This window comes from Dendrobium catenatum, unplaced genomic scaffold (genome assembly GCF_001605985.2).
Source record: "Dendrobium catenatum unplaced genomic scaffold, ASM160598v2 fragScaff_scaffold_1449, whole genome shotgun sequence".
NCBI lineage: Eukaryota > Viridiplantae > Streptophyta > Magnoliopsida > Asparagales > Orchidaceae > Dendrobium > Dendrobium catenatum.
Genome location: NW_021319911.1, coordinates 79,069 through 98,164, shown reverse-complemented (window position 1 = coordinate 98,164; position 19,096 = coordinate 79,069). Strand labels below are relative to the sequence as shown.

Below are 19,096 nucleotides of genomic sequence, written 5' to 3'. Positions count from 1 at the left end.
AATCAAGAAAATATTGAGAATGAAATTGACCCTTTGCTTGTTGATGAGTTACAATCTGATGATGAATGGGTTACTCCTAAGAATGCTGATGTAAGTGAAGTTGAAGCAGAAGGAGAAAGTCATGTTAATGAAGAAGACAATGAAGCAACTACTCAAATATATAAAAGAAAGAAACAAAGTGAGATTGGAGCTTCAAAAAAACTTAAAGGTATTCTTAAATATAATGAATTATTTTGTATGTTACTATTGTTTCATTTTAGAGTTAATGAAATATTAACTGATATAGGAGATAAATGAAAAAATATTATAGATGAAGAAGAGTTGGAGGATGACTTTGACATTAATTATGAAGATTCTTCTGAAGACAATCAAAGTGATGATGAGCCTGCTTTGGGTCTTGATCCTAAGGGGATGTTTTATTTTTAAGTGACTTTATTTTAAATCTTGTATTCTAGTAATATTATCTTAAAACAAATCTTCAAATTCATAGTTGACATAATATTATGTTATTTTTTGTCATTATTTATAATTTTAAATTAATTTATTTTAATCATTTTGAGGCTTACGCCTCGATCCGTCTCGAGGCTTACGCCTCGCCTCGCTTAGAAAAAATGCCTCGATTCCCGATTTCGCCTTTTAAAATCTTGATATGAAGATAGCATCAAGGAGCCCAACTACGTTATTATTGAGCTGAGTATCTAAACTATTCTCCTTAATTATTTTCCTCTTAGCCAGATATTCGGTTAGCTATCCTTCTTGGTAACATCGTTACAAGTTTGTTATTTTATCCACTCTTAGTTCTACTTAAATTTGAGAGAGGACCTCACTTGCATTGTCCTTTGTTGAATGTTGTGCTTGTGCCGATTTACATGAGTTATGTCTTAATTATCTTATCCTTTGCAATGTCAAGCCATTACATGCAAGTGTTCAAGTAACTTCACATGTTTGTAATTCAAATAGCCTACCGTTCATACTGTTCTGTAAAGTTTATGTTGTTGTGTTTTAATTAATTCTAGTAAGAAATCTCTCTTTGCAGAACTTGATCATTCAGTCCTGCATCACACCACCAATTCCATCCTCAGTGCTCCCCAATTTACCTTGGTCTTCCCCAAGGTTTGTAGTCATTTCATCCCCAAGATGATATATGTACTCCCCAATTCTAAGAGAAGAAAATCCTCCCTCAGCTGTATCCTCTGAATGTTCAACACTACTCCCCTACAAACTCTTCTACCCATTTCTACCTTTCCCGTGCCTATCATCACCCCATAGCCTCCTGTATCCAATAGTTTCACCCCCATTAGATCAGCAATCTGGGTGAAGATGAAATTGTGAGTTGCCGTATTATCTATCAACACTACCGCCGCCCTATCTGCTATCTCTCCCTTCACCTTCACAGTGTGATTCAGGGTGAATCGCACTACTGAGTTTAGAGAGACTTCTGCCACATCCAAATGCAACTTCTCTTCCTCCATTTCTAACCCTCTTCCAACTGGGCTAGCTCCGCTTCATCACTTTAACCATTGTCTGTATCTCCTGTTTAAGCCCTTTCATAAAGTTCTCTTCCAACACTATCTCCGAGAGCCAACCCAATCTGCTGGCTCAGTACTCGAACCTGTCACGGTAATCTGCCATGGTCCCTTTCTGTGTTAAGGCAAAGAATTGTTCATAGAAGTCTCATTCCCTACTGGTTCGGAAACGTTCCAATAAGCACTCCTTGAACTCCCTCCAACTCCTGATGGGTTGCATATTGTCCCGCCATTGGTACCAAGCTAGTGCCTCCCCACCAAGCTTAGTCCTACCGCCGTCAGCTTCTCTTCCTCCGTTGACGGAGAAATATCGTTCTACCTTGTAGATCCAACCATGTCCATCCTCGCCCTTGAAGATGGGCATCTTCAGCTTTCTCACCTTCGGGTCACCCCAATTGCTCCTGAATCCTCCATATCCTCCCATTCCCCGAACAGGAGGTGCTCCCTAGCTACACGATCCTCCCTCCGACAATCATAACCATACCCTTCATCAGCTTCCCCTCTTCTTCCTTCAAAATCAGCACCTCGTTGGTGGAAATCTCCAATTCTTCCCACAAAATCAGTACCCCTCCTTTTGTAACCCATACTCATCACCTCTTTAGAAAGTGGTTCTAGAGGTGGCATACCGCCCTCTCTCTCAAGGATCTCCACTTTCGGATTTTTCCTCCCCCTAAACGGGTTCAGATTCCCTCCTCTCCCATGGCTACCGGTGGTCTCCCTCGCTTCCGATGTCGCCGGATTAGTCTTCACCTCTAGTAATTTCTTCAACATCTCTTCCATCAAAGTGAACTTTCCTTCTAACCGTTCATTGTTGGAGGAAATTTGATTTTGAAAATCAGATAATTTTTCCTCCAAATCTTATTTTAGTTGCCCAATTTCACATTCCAAAACTTTAACTTTCTTTCCAGCCATCTTTCTTCCCAAGATTTGTGAGAGGATCTTCTTGCGGATGAAATTTCTTTGCTGAAATTTATGGATTTCATTCGCCGATGTTCCGAAGACAATGCTCTGATACTAATTTGATAGGAAATACTTGAATTCGCAAGTAATCCAAGAGGAAATACTTGAGTTCACAAGTAACCCTAGCAATAATTGATGAAAACAGTGAGAAAACACACAAGAACATGATGAAGTCAACCCAAAATCAGTGGATCATATTAGGGAAATCTAGAGCAAACAAATACAAAGCAAAGATACAATTGATCCTCAATTTGAGAGGAGGATCATTCTCTCACATTCTCCAGAAGAAGTTCTAGAGCCCAAGACACCAACAGAAAAACTCCCATGAACACAATAATCATGCATAACCCTAACCCTAAACAAGCCATACTATTAATACATTAATTACCTAATTCAAACATCCCTAATTCAAATTTTCCCTCTGACCCTAGCCACCTAATCCTCTCTCCTCCAATTGCTCCTAGTGGGGCCCACTAGTGTGGGTGGAAAGCTCCAAAGGAGGCGGAACATGTCTGCCTCCTATGGACTTGAGCCGGCCTTTTGGTCGACCCAGGTTCATAATGAACTGGTCTAACATTTGCATCATGTACTACAAGAGATTGAAGGATAGGAATACGAAAAAAAGGTTGACAAATGACGAGGATCCTCTACTATGTGATGATATGCCATGGTATGATGAATAATTTGTGGATGATGATAATGTGTTCACATTTGATTTACAACAAGACGATTAGAAAGTTGATTTCTTTGATGGGGATAGAAGCAAGATAAATACATCTAACACAAGCCAACAACAATAAAAAAAAAGAAGAAAAGATATCTAGAGTAATTTAAATATTTGCAGTTGTATTAAATATTAATTAATATTCATAATTTCTTTTTTATTATTACTCATTAGGGAAGAAGATAACTATGATTGAAGAGGAAGATTGGGAAATCTTTGACTCGCTATGATGAGGCACGGTGATGACACCAATTAAGTCGGCTTGAGTTAAAAGCGTTCTAAGAATTACTTGTTATATTGATAAGTTGATCATTGGAACTTCGAAGTTTGCCATGTTGGATGGTAGAGTGAGGGATGAAAGCTTATTATGTTCAAATTATTTGATGTTTTACGTTTATTTGATATCTTATGTTACTTTGACTAGTTGATGTTTGCATTATACTCTTAATTTGCATAATATTTTATGAATTGTGCAATTTGTTACTTGATATATTCATATTTTTTACTTCTTTCTATATTAAAATATTAATATGTTATTTTGTAATATATTAATTGATTGTGGTGCTAATATATTATTACCTTCATTTTAACTTCCATGCAAATTTTTAATTGTGAGGCTTATGCTTTGAAATTCTTTAAGGCTTATGCCTCGCCTCATGAACAAAAAATGCCTTAATATCTAAATGTGCAATTTAAATCTATATTTTGTTAATTATAAATATACTCCTAAAATGAATAAAGGGTTTGTGAAATTCAAACTAGTTGATAAAATAATGGTCATTATAAATTTGGAAAAAGTTTTAATAAGTGCTTTTTAAGTAGTTAATTGTTAGAAAGGCAGTCCCATATAAAATCAAGGAACACATTCGAGCAAATGCTTAGATCCTAGAAATTTCTCGAAATGACAGTGTTAGTCTAGTCTTTACTGTTTATAATTTGAATTTTTTAATGAATTGACAACGAATATCTTGGATTTTTTTTTCTATCTCCTTCTAGGGAATTCACATTCAACATGTTTTCAAACAGTCATACATATCTTATCATTATATTGAGTTCGCTACTTGGGATGGATAGCTAAAATGCCTTATAAATTGATAGACAGTTGAATAGATCTACTAGTGATGTTTCGTGCATTTCTTCATAGGAATTTTAGCAGTTATGTCCAAATCTACTTTGGCAATATCAACTGAACAAACATTAGATTTAATTTTTTTAAGCGAGGCAGATTGATCATGACTAGAACATCACAGGAGTTATAGCTTCCTTTCATGAATTAGTCCCATTGTATTCTTCGTAGTATGATTTTTGACCATTATAGTTGCTATCGGGACCTATTTTCCTTATGTGATGTGTGAGCTGGTATTGTAGCTGATTACATGATTTAGTTGTTTATAGGATTTCAATGACTTTTGGAGTGGGATTGCCTTTTTTTATGAATGCTATTTTTTTATTATTTAAAAAGGGATTCTATAATTATAATTAAAGGTACTTAAGACATGTAAAAAATAGCTCCCCTTGATTTGTATTTTGTTTGAATGAATTTCTAGAAGATTTCAATTCATTATAACTTTTTAAAAATCTTGAGAAAGTCATCTCCTTGTATTGACATGAAGCTTGAATCTTTTATGTAACACCTCACAATACTCCTTAATAGTATTTTAAATTATCACTTGCATAAACATATAATTTCCCGGCATTAAACATTTACATACATTTCCTTATATTGACATGAATCCTAACATATCATTGATATACACTTCTTTAGACTTTTACCATTACATAGAAATTTTATAAGACAATCATTAATACCATAAAATAACTAGAATATATTACCTCAAATCTTCTTCTTCAATTCTCTTTATTCCTCTTTTATTTCTCTTAGAGATTCTTCCAAAAATTCTACTCTTAATAACTATGCTAAAAATTTGTAGATCTTAATAATATACTTAAAATTTCCTTGATACACATTTTAAATTTGATCACAACTTCACTTACCCAAATTTATTCTTTGTACTGGAATTGCCGAATATCTGCTCTCAGAATTCGGCTTCACACTTCAGCCTCACAAAGCCGAACAATGCTAGTCCCGCGGTTACTGTAGCGAATTTGCTACAGAGATTTCTGCCAACTTGCTATAGTGATTTTTTGCACTACCGATTCCTGCTACAGGAAAAATTTGCCGAATTACTTTATGCTGAACACCTCTATGAGCCGAATTTCTCAACAGGAATTCTGTACTGAATGGATCTTCCCAGCAATCCTAATTCCTTCCCCACCACAGCATTTCCCCATTCTCTTTTTAAGCCCGTAACTGCTCTTCTCGTATGTCCCTTGGCGGCTTGCACATTCCAAACAGAGAAAAAATGAGGGAGGGCACACACACACCCATAACTGATTTCCGAAACAATTCTCAACCCTTTGATGTCTCAACCGTTTCCTGATGTTTCAACATTTGTTATTGTCCATATAATGCATCGTTTCAACAAATTTGAGAATTTGTTTAATTTAATAAAACACTTTACTAAAAAAAATAACTTTTAATATTAATACAACAGGAAGTTAACATTAGACCTAATTTAAATTTTATCTATATTTAAACCAAATTTAACAACAAAATTCTTTACCTGAAATTCGGATTTTATATTTTATTTAGTGATATCTTACATTTATTATTCTTATTCATCAATTTTAGTAATTGAATTTATTTTGTGATTTAGTTTTCTTAATTTTGATGCAATATGATTTTTTTTATTGTGGTGTGAGTTTTCGATCAAATAAGTATGATTCTATTTGTTCCAAATTATCTATATGTCCTTTTTGTCAGAAGACTATTTAATGACTGTTTGTATGTATTTTAGGTGTTTACTGATTTTAATCAAAATAGAAAATTTGTTTGAATTGAGATTCTGGATCCGTGAATTTGATCTTTTGTGCGTGATATATTATACCCTTGACCCCATGCCATCCTACATCATGCATATATAGCATTACTCTAATCTTGTTGCTTATTGATTTGTTTGCCGTTTCTGATTTGTTATCCTAGATGTTTTCTTTATTCTTATTTTTGTAAGCTGGTGCACATCTTCCCACTTCAATATAGATAACCCTATACTTAAATGTTTCTGATCGGTGCAGCCCTAAATCAAAACCATCATTATATCCTGCATTAATCTTTTGGGAGAACGATTGCCCCTTTGACGTAGACTAGTGGAATTCATTCTCTGACGTTTTGATGCTTTAAAACAATTATAAAGCTGTGCTACTTTACAGTTTCTTACTCATTTTGGGTTATGTGGCCTGTTGATGCTCAAGAACTTCTCTAGGTTTTTATTTGAGTAAATTTTTTGTGATAATTTAGAATGACATTAATGTATTCTTGTAATTTTTGTTTATTTGTACATCATAAACATTCATCGCTGGAGGAAAAGTTAGCCTAGGGTCTATAATTTTTCTTGTATTTTTTGCGTGGCAACCGTATTGCAGCATACAGATTTGCTAAAGCTTAGACTTAAAAATATCTGTTTCTAAAGTTTGGCATGAAGTCTCATTAAGTCATATTTGTTTGATTATATAGTTCACTCTCGAATAGTGGTGTGCTTATTTTAAGTGGATGCCACAAACTTTTCAATCTAGGAAGGAAGATGTTTATTTTTTATTCATGATTGGTGGAAATAGAAAAATTGCATTAAAATAATTATGGCTCTCGGACAATTTTATCTTTCAATTTATGAATCTCAATTCAGACTGCTGGAGCCATTGGAGGTGCTGCATCTTCTCTTATTAGGGTGCCCACTGAGGTAAACACAACTTCTGTTTTGAGGATTTTATGCTTTATGGAATTCAAAATCGTTATTATAAATGCCTTCATTCAGGTAGTTAAGCAAAGGATGCAAACTAGGCAGTTCAATTCAGCTTCTGATGCTGTCAGGCTTATCCTTGCTAAAGAAGGCTTTAGAGGCCTATATGCGGTATGTACCTTTTGTGTTGTGGTTTTGATAGCTTTGGTGGATGAGGAACTGCAATCACGATGGACTCTGGTGGCATTAATGCCTCTAAAATTTTAACTGATTTGATGATTTTTTTTCCCTCCAGCCACCTTTCCTTTAGAACTTATTTTCAGCTTGCAGGGATATAGTTCCTTTCTTTTGCGAGATATTCCCTTCGATGCAATTCAATTCTGTATCTATGAGCAACTTCGAATTGGATATAGAGTTGCAGTAAGTTTACTAGTCCAACTTATATTTTTTTTTGTGGGAACAGCACGTGTGTGTGTGTGTATATATATATATATATATATATATATATATATAAATGCACACACGTATGAATATATACATACATATATGTATATGCTTGTATACATGTATATATGTATATGCTTGTATACATGTATACATGTATGTATGTATGCAATTGTGTGTACGTAATCAAGACTAATTTTTGGAACTGGTAACTGCATCTTATGCATGATTATGGCTGTATCTTGAATTCATCATGATTTGCAAATTTGATTTTTATTATGGGAATTGAAGGTCTGATCCAAATGGCTGTTGGTTGTTTTTTGTGAACCGAGTTCATAGATTACTTTTTATCGTCATGGATGCCAAAAAAACAAATTTAGTATACCAGATGCAAAATTTTCTTTTTATAATTTACTTTCTCCTGTCTAGGCTAAGCGAGAGCTAAGTGACCCAGAGATCGCTGTGATTGGTGCCTTTGCTGGTATGTACATGCTTCTGCTTTCTAAAACTCATACTATTTGACATCTATCATAATATATTCATTTATAACCATGTTGACTTCATTTCATTATTACAACGTAGTATCTTGATGATTGTTTTATAAATTTTGACGTGCTTCTTGTTAAAAATCTCTTTTTGGCGTGCTTTCTATGTTGTGAAATAAATTCTTTTCATGCAACACATTTCCTAAGATTTTTGCAGAAAGCACCATAAATTACTTCACTAATTTACCTTGTAAAATACATTGAAATTCGGTCTCCTAAAATTTTTAAAATGATTCATATTTTCTTTTAAAACTCATGTGTTTTTAGTAGATTTCATTTTGACAACTTTTTTGAGGTCAAGTGCTTGAAGTTCAATTTTCATCGGTTGTTAACAAAGTTAGCATGTGTTTTTTTTTTTTTAAGGTTATTTGATAGTTAATATCAACTCAGTTAATGCATCAGTCCCTGTAAATAGTTCCTCATACTAAAAAAGTGATATTAGAGCCTATGGCATCACTCGGGTCAATCAGGTACTTCAATGATGTGAGTGGCGTGTGCGATTGGCCAGTGGCTCCTATCATCTTATCTATCTTACGAGAGCTAGGGTGCTTGGAGCGCTAATGTCAATTTTTGAGTCGTTATTTTTTATCGAATCATTATTATATTGCATAAACTTGTTTAGTCTAATTTTGGACAAGTAAATGATTAAATTGCTGGTAGGTAGCATTTTGGCTAAATTTTACTGGGTTTAAAATTTCCTGGCTATGTTTTGTGCTAACTTTGTATGATGGTTGATTTACTGATGGCATCCACTTCTAAGTTGATCTATTATTGTGGGAGCAAGATGAGTTTTCTTAATCCTAAGATTAACTGCTCAGGGATCGGGTAGTAATTATAGTAATGCAAACTTTATGGAGCATTCATTTGCTATCACCACAAGCAGTTTTGTAAATTTATCTAGTAATGAAACTGAATTGGTTATTATTATATTTATGTGTCCCCTAAAACACATACCATTTGGCATCTCGCATAATATCTACCCTTATGAAATGGCTATGTTGAGATCTTTTGATTATCTCAAACAAGAATCTTAATGACTTTTTTATGATTTTGTTGAAAATCTCATTTTGGAATGCTTTGCGTGTCATGTGAAATAGATTCTTTTCATATTAACATATTTCTTAAGATTTTCACATAGGGTACCATAAACTACTTGATAAGTTTGTTTTTTAATTACATTGGAAATTGGTCATATAAAATTTCAAAAATAACATTTTTTTTTTCTAGTTCATGTATACTAGTAGATTTCACTTTGTAAATTTTTTTGAGGTCAAGTGCTTGACGTTTTGCCTTCATTGGTTCTTAACAATGTTGTTTAAGGCATCAGCAGCATCGACCAAAGACAACCACATATTATTGAGCTTGAGAGTGACATGTATGTATTACATGTTTTATATTACTCATATATTTTGAGAAGTAATATTTTCAACCAAATATTTTGTATAGGTTTCATCTGTTAAAATAACCCACACATAAGATACGGGACATCATACAGAGCAGGTTGATGCTCTATATGTATCTTGTAAGAAAATCTCTAAGGATGTGCACCACATATGGTTTAGGGAGTTCGAGGTTAGTAAGTAGCAATATTTGTAACATCTGTCCATTTTTATTAAGCAAACAAAAAAATTTTATTCTCTAATCTTTTATATACATTAAGATTTTTATTGGTTGTCGGAGCATGATATAAATGTCTAAACGAATCTTGAAAAAATGCTGAGCAACTAACCTAGGAAGATTGCAAATATTGTAAAGATTGCAAAATTATTCCTAGTCAAAGTTTATGTACCCAGTATCACTTATTAGTTTTAGACTTTAAGATGAAAGGGCCTAAAATAAAAAATAATGTAAATCATTGTACTAGGATTAGATGGGGGCATTTAAAGAATATTAATAAAAATATTTATGAGAGTAAGATTTTAGATTTTAAGATTTTCTCTATGCATGAGGAAACTAATGTTATATGGGAAAAAATAGCTAGTGATATTAAAAATGTTACAAAATATGTGTTTGGAGTATCAAAAGAAAAAAATTATTAGTAAAAATAGTTGGTGGTGGAATCAAAATGTGCAAAAAAAGATAAAAAAATAAGAAGCTTTGTTATAATAATTGGATTAGATGTTAAAACTCTGAAAATTGGAAAAGAAATTAAGAGGCTTGTAAGGTGACTAATGATTTTTATAATGGATTATATTTTAAAGAGGGCGAAAGATATACATATAAGTTAGTCAAACAAAGATATAGGAGTAGTAAGGATTTAGTTCAAGTGAAGTGCATTAAGCATGAAGATCAAAAAGTATTTTTTTAGAAGAAGACGTTCAACAAAGGTGGATTAGTTATTTTGCTAAACTTTTCATTGAAGATTGTGAGAATACGATTGACGTTAATAACCTTAGCATTCTAAATGAAAATAGATATTTTTATTTTTATCAGCGTATTAATAAAATTGAAGTTTAAGAAGTTTTAAAGAAAATGAAGTGTGGAAAAAACTAGTGGACCTAATGATATTCTAATAGAGGTGTGGAAATGCTTAGGAGATGGAATTTCTTGGCTTACTAAAATTATTATTATTATTTTTAATTAAAAAGATGCCAGATGAGTGGAGAATGAGTGTGTTGATTCCTATTTTTAAGAATAAAGGTGATGCACAAGTTTGTGCGAATTATAGAGGTATTAAGTTGATGTGTCATACTTTAAAGCTTTGGGAGAGAGTTTTGGAATTTTGATTATGATGTGATATTAATGTTTCTGAAAATCAATTTGTATTCATGCCGGGTAAGTCTACTATGGAAGCTGTTCATTTATTGAGAGGGTTGATGGAGAAGTTTAGAGAGAATAAGGAGGATCTACATATGATTTTTATTAATTTAGATGGATTTAGAGAAAGCATATGATAAAGTTTCAAGAGAAATGCTATGGAGAGTTCTAGAAAAGAAAGGGTTAATAATGCTTTTATTCTAGTCATTAGGGATATATATGCAGGTGTTGTTACTTATGTTCAAACACAAGGTGGTTTGGCAGAGTATTTTTCTATTTCAGTTGGATTACATTAAGGATTAGCTTTAGGCCTTTATCTTTTTTGCTTTATTCATGGATGTTCGTACTAGAAATTTGCAAGAGGATGTACCCTAGTGCTTTCTTTTTGCTGATGATATTCTTCTTGTTGATAAGACTAGAGAGGGAATTGAAGGTAAACTCGAATTGTGGAGGTCAACCTTAGAATTTAAAGGTTTTTGTTTGAGTAGATCTAAAACCAAATATATGAAGAGTAATTTTAGTAGTAATAGATATAGTGAGGGGGGGGGTTGTGACTTTGAGCTATCAACTCATTAATAAGTGTACTAATTTTAGATACCTTGGGTCTATTGTTCATAGTGATGGTGAAATAGATGGGGATATTATTAGTAGAATTTAAGTTAGATGGTTGAAGTGAAGGAATGCTTCGGGTTTTTTTTTAATAGAAAACTACCACTCAAACTTAAGGGAAAATTTTATAGGATGGTTGTGAGACCTGCAATGTCTTATGGCACAGAATGTTAGACATTAAAAGAGAACATAATATTAAGTTAAGTATTGCTGAGATGAGGATGCTGAGGTGGATGAGTGGATTTACTCTTAGAGATAGGATATGAAACGAGCATATCCATGAAATGGTTGTGATAACTCCCATGACAGATAAGATTAGAGAGAGTCGCCTTATAATGTTTGGTCATGTAAAACTACGGCCTTCCGATGACCCTGTTAGATGTATTAGATTTGACCTATGTTAAGAATGGTAGAGGTAGACCTAAAAGAACATGGTTATAAAATATTTGAAATGAACTTTCTTTATTAAATTTAACTGAGAATTTGACTCTTAACAGGACACAATGGAGAAAAAGGATTCATGTAGCCAACCCCACATAGTGGGATAAAGGGTTGATGTTGTTGTTGTGTCTAAGTCTACCTCTTCTAACTACAACTCAGTCTCATTAGTTGCAATTTGATCATTGTTATCATTAACAGGCTCTTTAAAGTTAAACATACACTCTTCTTGATGTGTTGCAGGTATTGACGTGATATTCTTAATGACCCCCTAGGTTTTGTCTTGATAATTACAATCTAATCTTGTTTACCCCATGGTCTATTCAGATAATTAGCAAAAAAGACTAGCAGTGGGTCATATTTTCCATATCTCCTACTTCGTTTTACTTCCATAATATCATAAAATGGATGCACCTTTGTTCCTATGTTTTGTACTGGATAAAAAAATCACAATTAAAAAGATACAAGTTGTTCGATTCACTAGAATGTTCCAACTGTAGTACTTCTTGTAAGACCCCATAATACTCACAATCATCACATATATGGTTGTTCCCTTTAACACATACACCACAATTTTCTATTTTTCGACCTTCACACCAAGCCTTGGGTTGAAATTTGTAACCAACATTTTACCGCTCTTATAGGCCCCCAAGCTAGATCCACTAGTCCTTGATCTTGCACATCTTTGGCTTCAGTGTGGACTTGATTGGTGCAGGAAGTGTAGCTATGCTATTATCATGTTCACTAAGTTAATTGATTCTGACATTTAAGGTAGAAGTGACTTGTCGAAATACATATCATATTTTTGAACCAATTTAAAAATTCAAATTCAATTCTCTTTTACTCTCCTCTGTTGGTATCGATGAAGTTAGACCATTATTTTCTACAAATTTTTTGAATTTAGGATCACTATGTCTGTGTCTATGAAATTTACGTAATGTTAACTCAAACGTACTCGAGATATTGTTCAACTTCAACACAATTAAGCATTGTGTACAATGCGACAACTCTCATATACTTTTCTGACAAATAGTGCACGGTGCAAGCGCATGCTGTCTTGCCATATCCATTGAATACATATATGCTTCACATATTGATCCTTCGATATTTGATTTGTTTTTAAGTCTTCTTAAGTTTATTTTAATACTTGCATGATTTATGGTTATGAAATGATAACTTGTTAATAATGTTAGAGATGTTATGTCTGCATGAAGTTACCTTTCAAAAGGATACATCCACCGACATTGAGTATGTTCACCAACTCTAGTCTCTTATGGTTAATGTCAGGCAGATGCTCTATAAAGTCAAAAAATATAGGAAGAAATATTTTCTCAAGCTTGCACAGAATGAAAGGAATGCTATGCTCAATATGGACCAAAGCTTCTTCATTTAGTCTTGATGAGCATAAGTCCTTAAATGATATTTAGTTTGGTTAAGGGATTTAAAATTAAATCTGGAAGAGAATTGAAAGCAGTGGGTAACAAACATTCCATGAGGATGTGATAGTCATGACTTTTCAATTCAAATAATCTCCCGATCTCATGTTAAGACATATATTAAGGTTGGAAGCATATCCATCAGGTAGATTTAGACTCTGCACCAATTCATAAACGGCTCGACTCTGTTCTAAAGTGAAGGTGAATGGGGCTTTTGGCTTTAGAAGTTTTCCATTTTCATCTTCCTTCAACTAAAGTGTTTTCCTTCTACAAATATCCTTCAAGACTATCATAGCTTTTAAATTATCTTTAGATTTGCCCTTGATGTCCATCACTGTATGAGCACATTGTCAAAAACATTCTTTTACATAACCTCATACCCGGGCACTTTGTAAATAGTTAATGTTGGAGAATCAGTTATCATGGGTATGAAATTTATTTTTTCAAATGTTTGCTCACTAGTTAACCACTAGTTAACCTTGGTGGAGGCTGTGTCATCTCCATTTTAATTTTAGTGAAAGCATCTTTTTTTCGTCTGAATAGATGATTTGCAGGGAAGAACATGTGGTGATAGTCAAACCAAGTGTTCTTTCCTCTATGCTTCAAAGTGAACGATTTAGTATTTTCCATATAATATGGGCAAGCTAGCTTGCTTGTAGTGCTCCAATCAGAAAGCATACCGTATACTGGGAAGTCACCAATCCAAAATAATGATGCCCTCAATGTAAAATTTTGTTTGTTGCAGATATCATATGTAGTAACTTCTCAAACTTTATCACTTCACTTTTCTTGTGCCCTATCCACATCTTTTCTAGCAATTATAAGGTTTTTCTACTCACTTTCTTGCCCTTTTTCCACTGGTGTTCTTTGGATATCATTACTGTTGGATCCTTGTGCAAGAGGTTTAGCTTTGCTTTTGTGTTTTCCTTGGGTCCTTCTTGGGGCTTTTTTTTATGCCGACCCCATCGTCGTCCAACGTGTGGGGTTCCTCAGCGCTGACTCCTTGTAAAGAACAAGGTTCTTGCAGCCTGGATGATGAAGGTAAAAAATCTGCTTCCAAATCCTTCAAAGATGTGGTTTCTGGCATCTCACCCATAGGTGAAAATCTCTCCTTTTTGATGACTCCAGTTTACAGAGGTGTGCCGACAGTTTTAATTTTTGATGATGAGGTTCTTAAGATTGCATCTCCATTTCAGTTTACTTTAGTTGGAAAGTTCTCTATGTGCCGTCTTAAATTGGACTCCATTTGAAATTTTTTCGCCAATCTAAAAATGTTTGGTGTTTATTCCTTTAGTTTGTTCGATCCTCTTCATGTTGCCATTCAACTATCAAATGATTTTGATTATAGTTGGGATTTTTCGAGATCTTACTACTTTAAAGATGAAGGATAGGTCTTAAGGATACTTGGCACGGTTTTTAGTGAGAGAGAGTCCAGGTTTTTAGTGAGAGAAAATTTAGTTTTTTCAAAATCTTTCCGATCCTGATCTCCCGGTTTGCTCTGTTATGGTGGCGGAGGGTCGCCGGTCATCTGTTTCGGATGATCAAAATACCTCCATTCCTCATTCTGCTAGGAATCCAAACCTTCGTTGGGGCTCCAAAGGTAAAAGCAACGATAATCGGGAGGATTTTAATAATGTAAGGCTGAAGCAAAGTCCTTTGGTAATCAAAGAAGGTTTCACTGCATCTGTTAGTGTTCCTGTTTATGAGGAAGGAAAGGGAAAAGCTGCTCAAATTAAAAGTGATAAGGAGACGTCATTATCTCCTAAGGTATTTCTATCATTGCCATTAAAAGATTTTGTACCGGGAAATGAAGGTTTAGCGAATGACTTTGAAGCCTCAACATCTTCAGGTTTCAATTTAAAAGTTAATCGATTTTTGAATACTTCAATTGCTCTTGAAAATCAGATAGTAACAGTTTTGATTCTAAAGTTTCAAATGCTTGGTTTAAGAATCATCATATTAAAGTGAATATTTTGGATTCAAATTCTTGTGATGAAGAAGATGATAATATTGTTAAACTCAACAGTGATAAGGAAGACGAGAATTTTCAATTATTACAGAAATTCTGGTGGTTAAAGTATTTGGTAAAAATGTTCCTTTCTCTCTTTGTAGTATTGAATTAAGGTGTCAATTGAGTAAATTTGGGAGCTTTCATATTACTTCATTGGGCCTTGATTGGTTATTGTGCTCTTTCCATTCATCTCAAGCTATGAAGGATGTGATAACTAGAGGACCTTGCTATGTGGGATGACATATAATAGAGATAGATAATTGGACGCCTCTGTTTTCTCCAATCACTTTGAAAAGTCTATCTTCTCCAATTTGGATTCGACTGCCTCATTTACCTCTACATTGTTGGGATGAGGTTAATGTTACTAGAATTGTTTCAAAGATAGGGATTCCTATGTTTTCAGATGGAAACATGTTTAAATGGGGTAAGCGAGAATTTACAAGAGCTTGTGTTCGTATTAATCTGGACTTAAAATTATCTCATGGAGTTTGGATTGAAGGCATATATGGTAAATTCTTTCAAAAAGTGGAGTATGAAAAGATTTATTCTTTTGTTTTAAATGTGGTAAGATAGACCATGTACTTGGAGAGTGCCTTGATGCAATAATGAAGGTCTTGATCATGGTCTTAAGTGAAGAGTAATTGCTGTAAGGGGAAAGTTTCAATGACTGAAAAGACGTTGGAGGGAAATGCTCGTAATACAAATCCTGAAACAATGTATGGTCCGTGGATGAATGTGAAGTTTAGGAAAAAGAGTAAAAATTTTTGGAAAAGTGGTAAGGATTCTATCAAAGAGGGTGTGAATCCTCAAGTTGCTAATAAATTTAATGTTTTATCTCTTGACAATTTTTCTGGATTGCATAAAGTTGCTGAAGACAGGGTTTTAGATATTCCTGATTCTGAATTTGCTGGTTAGAAGATGGCTGCTATCAGCGTGGTTAATTCTCAAGACAAATTGGGTAATATGACTACTGATGTTGGAAATTTGACCGTTGGTGGATGTATTCCTGATTCAACTTTGTTAAAAATACCAATTGCTGAAGCTGATTTGATCACTGATTCCAAGACTTCGGGAAAAAATTCTGCACCAGAAGAAACAGATGGAGTTCGAAGAACCAAGGATGTGATGGAATCTACTTTGGTAGTTTCGAATGCTGATGCTGTAGAATTTGATAAGGAAAGAATTAAAAATTGTGCTGGAGTGGTATTTCAAGATTTGGAGTCTTCTCCAAAACATGATGTTCCTAAGACAAATTCTTCTTGTCTAATTGATAGCAATAAGGAGATTAGGCTTTTTAGTGTTAAACAAAAGAGCACTAAGCAACTTAAATTCTTAGGACCTATTGAGGATTGTCCTAGGAAAAGAAAATATGATTTGATGCCGGTGGAGGGTGACGCTGTATCGGGATGATGGAGAGTATGGTTCGGCTTGGGGAAGTAACATTAAAGAGGAAAGCTTTGGCTTATTTCAGAACAGTGGATATTAGTAAAGAAGTTTGCATCACTTCTTATATTGATGCATATTTTTTTATTTTGGTCTTCTTGACTCAAGAAGATTGCAAAAATATATTAGAAGACTTGGAATCTTAGTTTTTTGCTGCTTCGTTCAAGGAGGCGCAGGAATTTATCTCTAATCTGAAGCTTGACGGAAATTATTTTGCCTCAAAGGGCGTTGAAGAAGATTTTTTAAGAGCTTTTGTAGTTAGAGTTATTGTTTATTTTGTTCTTTTCTTAGTAGTGTGTTATTTTTTGTTAGATCTGTTTTGCTTTTTTGGAATTGTTGTATTGGTTTATGGGATTCTTACTAGTTGTCTTTTTTTTTTTCTTTTGGAAACTCTGGAATACTAACCAACCTTTTAGGTTGTTTAAATATTTAGTGTCCCCATCACCCCAAAGGATTTGAAATGGGAATTAGTAGATCACATATCCGTTATGATAGTTTCGGAGGGCTTTTTAGTTTTTTTTCTTTCTTTCTAGTTTGTAATATTTGTATTTTCTTTTTCTAATGCTATATGCATCTTTAAAAAAAAAATAATAATAAAATAAAACAATTGTCAAATGCGTCTTCTTAAATGGACATTTTTTTTTATATTAAGGAGAAATTGATGATCGCTCCAATTTGGATTTCCCTTCCTATTCTTCTTTGGCATTTCTTTAACAATCCGATTTTGCATGCTCTTTGCTTTATTTTCGGTAGGCCTTTTCAGACCGATCAAGATACAACCTCTAGGACTCGGCCTTCGGTGGCTAGGGTTTTAGTGGATGTTGATATTACAAAAAAGCATGCTAAAGAAATTTGGTTAGGGTCTAAAACTCTTGGTTACATGCAAAATGTTGAGTTTGAACAAGTCCGTGATTTCTGTACTCATTGGAAGGTTCACGGTCATCCGTAAGTGAATGTTTTATTTTGCATCCTGCTTTACAGAGACCCTCTCCTCCTATGGTGGATGTTGGATCTACACCTAGAGAATAGTTGCCTGATGTGCATGGGAATGACTTGATCCAAATGGATCTAATGGTGCTGACATCCAAGAATGGACAAAAGGAGGAAAAGGAGTCTGTGGTTTTGATGCAACCCCATAAATCTGTTGATATGTTGGTTGATAACCATGTGTCTCCTATAAATTTGGCACATAATGAGGATGTTTTTCGTATGTTAATAATTGTGGTGAAGAACAGAGGGTCCCATAATTGTTTGTTTCATGTTAATTGATGCTAGAGAAACTAGTTGACTGGTCAAATAATCCTCGAGATAAAAAAAAAATACCTTTCTCTTCTTCTTCATTGGGTAGCAATGACAGGAGAGAATGATGATTGATGACATGCGGAGAACTTAGAGAAAGGAAGCATTGTGAGGAAGGCAACTTTTCCTAAATCTAAATACTGGTGTAGCGTGTGTATGACCCAAAAAATGATTATGTCGAAGCTAAAAAATTTGAATAATATCATCTTACATCTCATCGACGGAGAGGCAGTGGTACTAAATTAAATGAGGATGAATTCGTTTTCTAAAGTTGCAAAAGCAAAAATCAAAAGTAATAAGGCTACTTATGACCTCTGCCTCCTCATTCTATTTAGAGGCCAACTTTCTTAAAAGATATTATTTGTTAAATCCTCTGTATTATGGAATGTGTTAATGCATTTCGAGGAATGATGCACTCTTAATAGCTGCATCGTAAGAATACGAAGTTAGAAATTTGTGTAGAGTGTCATGATGATTCCATTTCTGCTTGGTTTTAATTGCCCTTTTTATCTCATTGATAAATTATACATTTGTTGACTTACCATCTCCGCTGACTTTTCTACCCTTGAAGAGATTTTCTAATTGGTTTGTAACTAAAATTTGGATGTTTTGCTACGAATAGATTGTTAGTAGTATAATGTATTCGTTGATCATCCCTCAAGTGTTGCACATTTGAAGATTATCGTCCTTTCAATCATTCAATGCTAGATGCTTTCTTGCTCTGGCTGGGTTGTTTGGCTTTTTTAGAGTAATTATTGGAAATTGCTTTAATTCATCAGCGTTCCTTGGCTGTGTTGGTGGTGATTTCCAACTAATTTAGAATTGCCTTTGAGAGAATTGGGTTAATCTCCTGAGCGAACATGGCCTATGATGACTTCAATGCTAGGAATTACTTGATTAGTATCTTTAACAGTGACATTGGGATTATTCTTGTCATGCCTTATACGTCGTAATAGAGGCCAACATGTGGCGAAGACTTGACAGATCCTTTTTTAATACTATTGGATTTTTTGAGTTTTCGATGGCCCAATGTGGAACAGCTTAAATAGAACTAAATATGATCATTTATCCCTCTTTCTTTTTAAGCATTAATGCCTAAACAGTTTA

At 34.0% G+C, this 19,096-nt stretch overlaps 1 protein-coding gene across 3 annotated transcripts in view; it reads left to right on the top strand.

The window, feature by feature from the left end:
* Window positions 1–19,096, top strand: part of LOC110095246 (S-adenosylmethionine carrier 1, chloroplastic/mitochondrial) — an 86,086-nt gene that overhangs the window by 29,266 nt on the left and 37,724 nt on the right. For all 3 annotated transcript variants that reach the window (XM_028700119.1, XM_028700120.1, XM_028700118.1), the window contains exons 6-9: window positions 6,954–7,007; window positions 7,083–7,178; window positions 7,338–7,427; window positions 7,881–7,932. In XM_028700119.1, coding sequence (XP_028555952.1) covers window positions 6,954–7,007; window positions 7,083–7,178; window positions 7,338–7,427; window positions 7,881–7,932 — 292 coding nt within the window. The remainder of the gene's footprint in view (window positions 1–6,953; window positions 7,008–7,082; window positions 7,179–7,337; window positions 7,428–7,880; window positions 7,933–19,096) is intronic.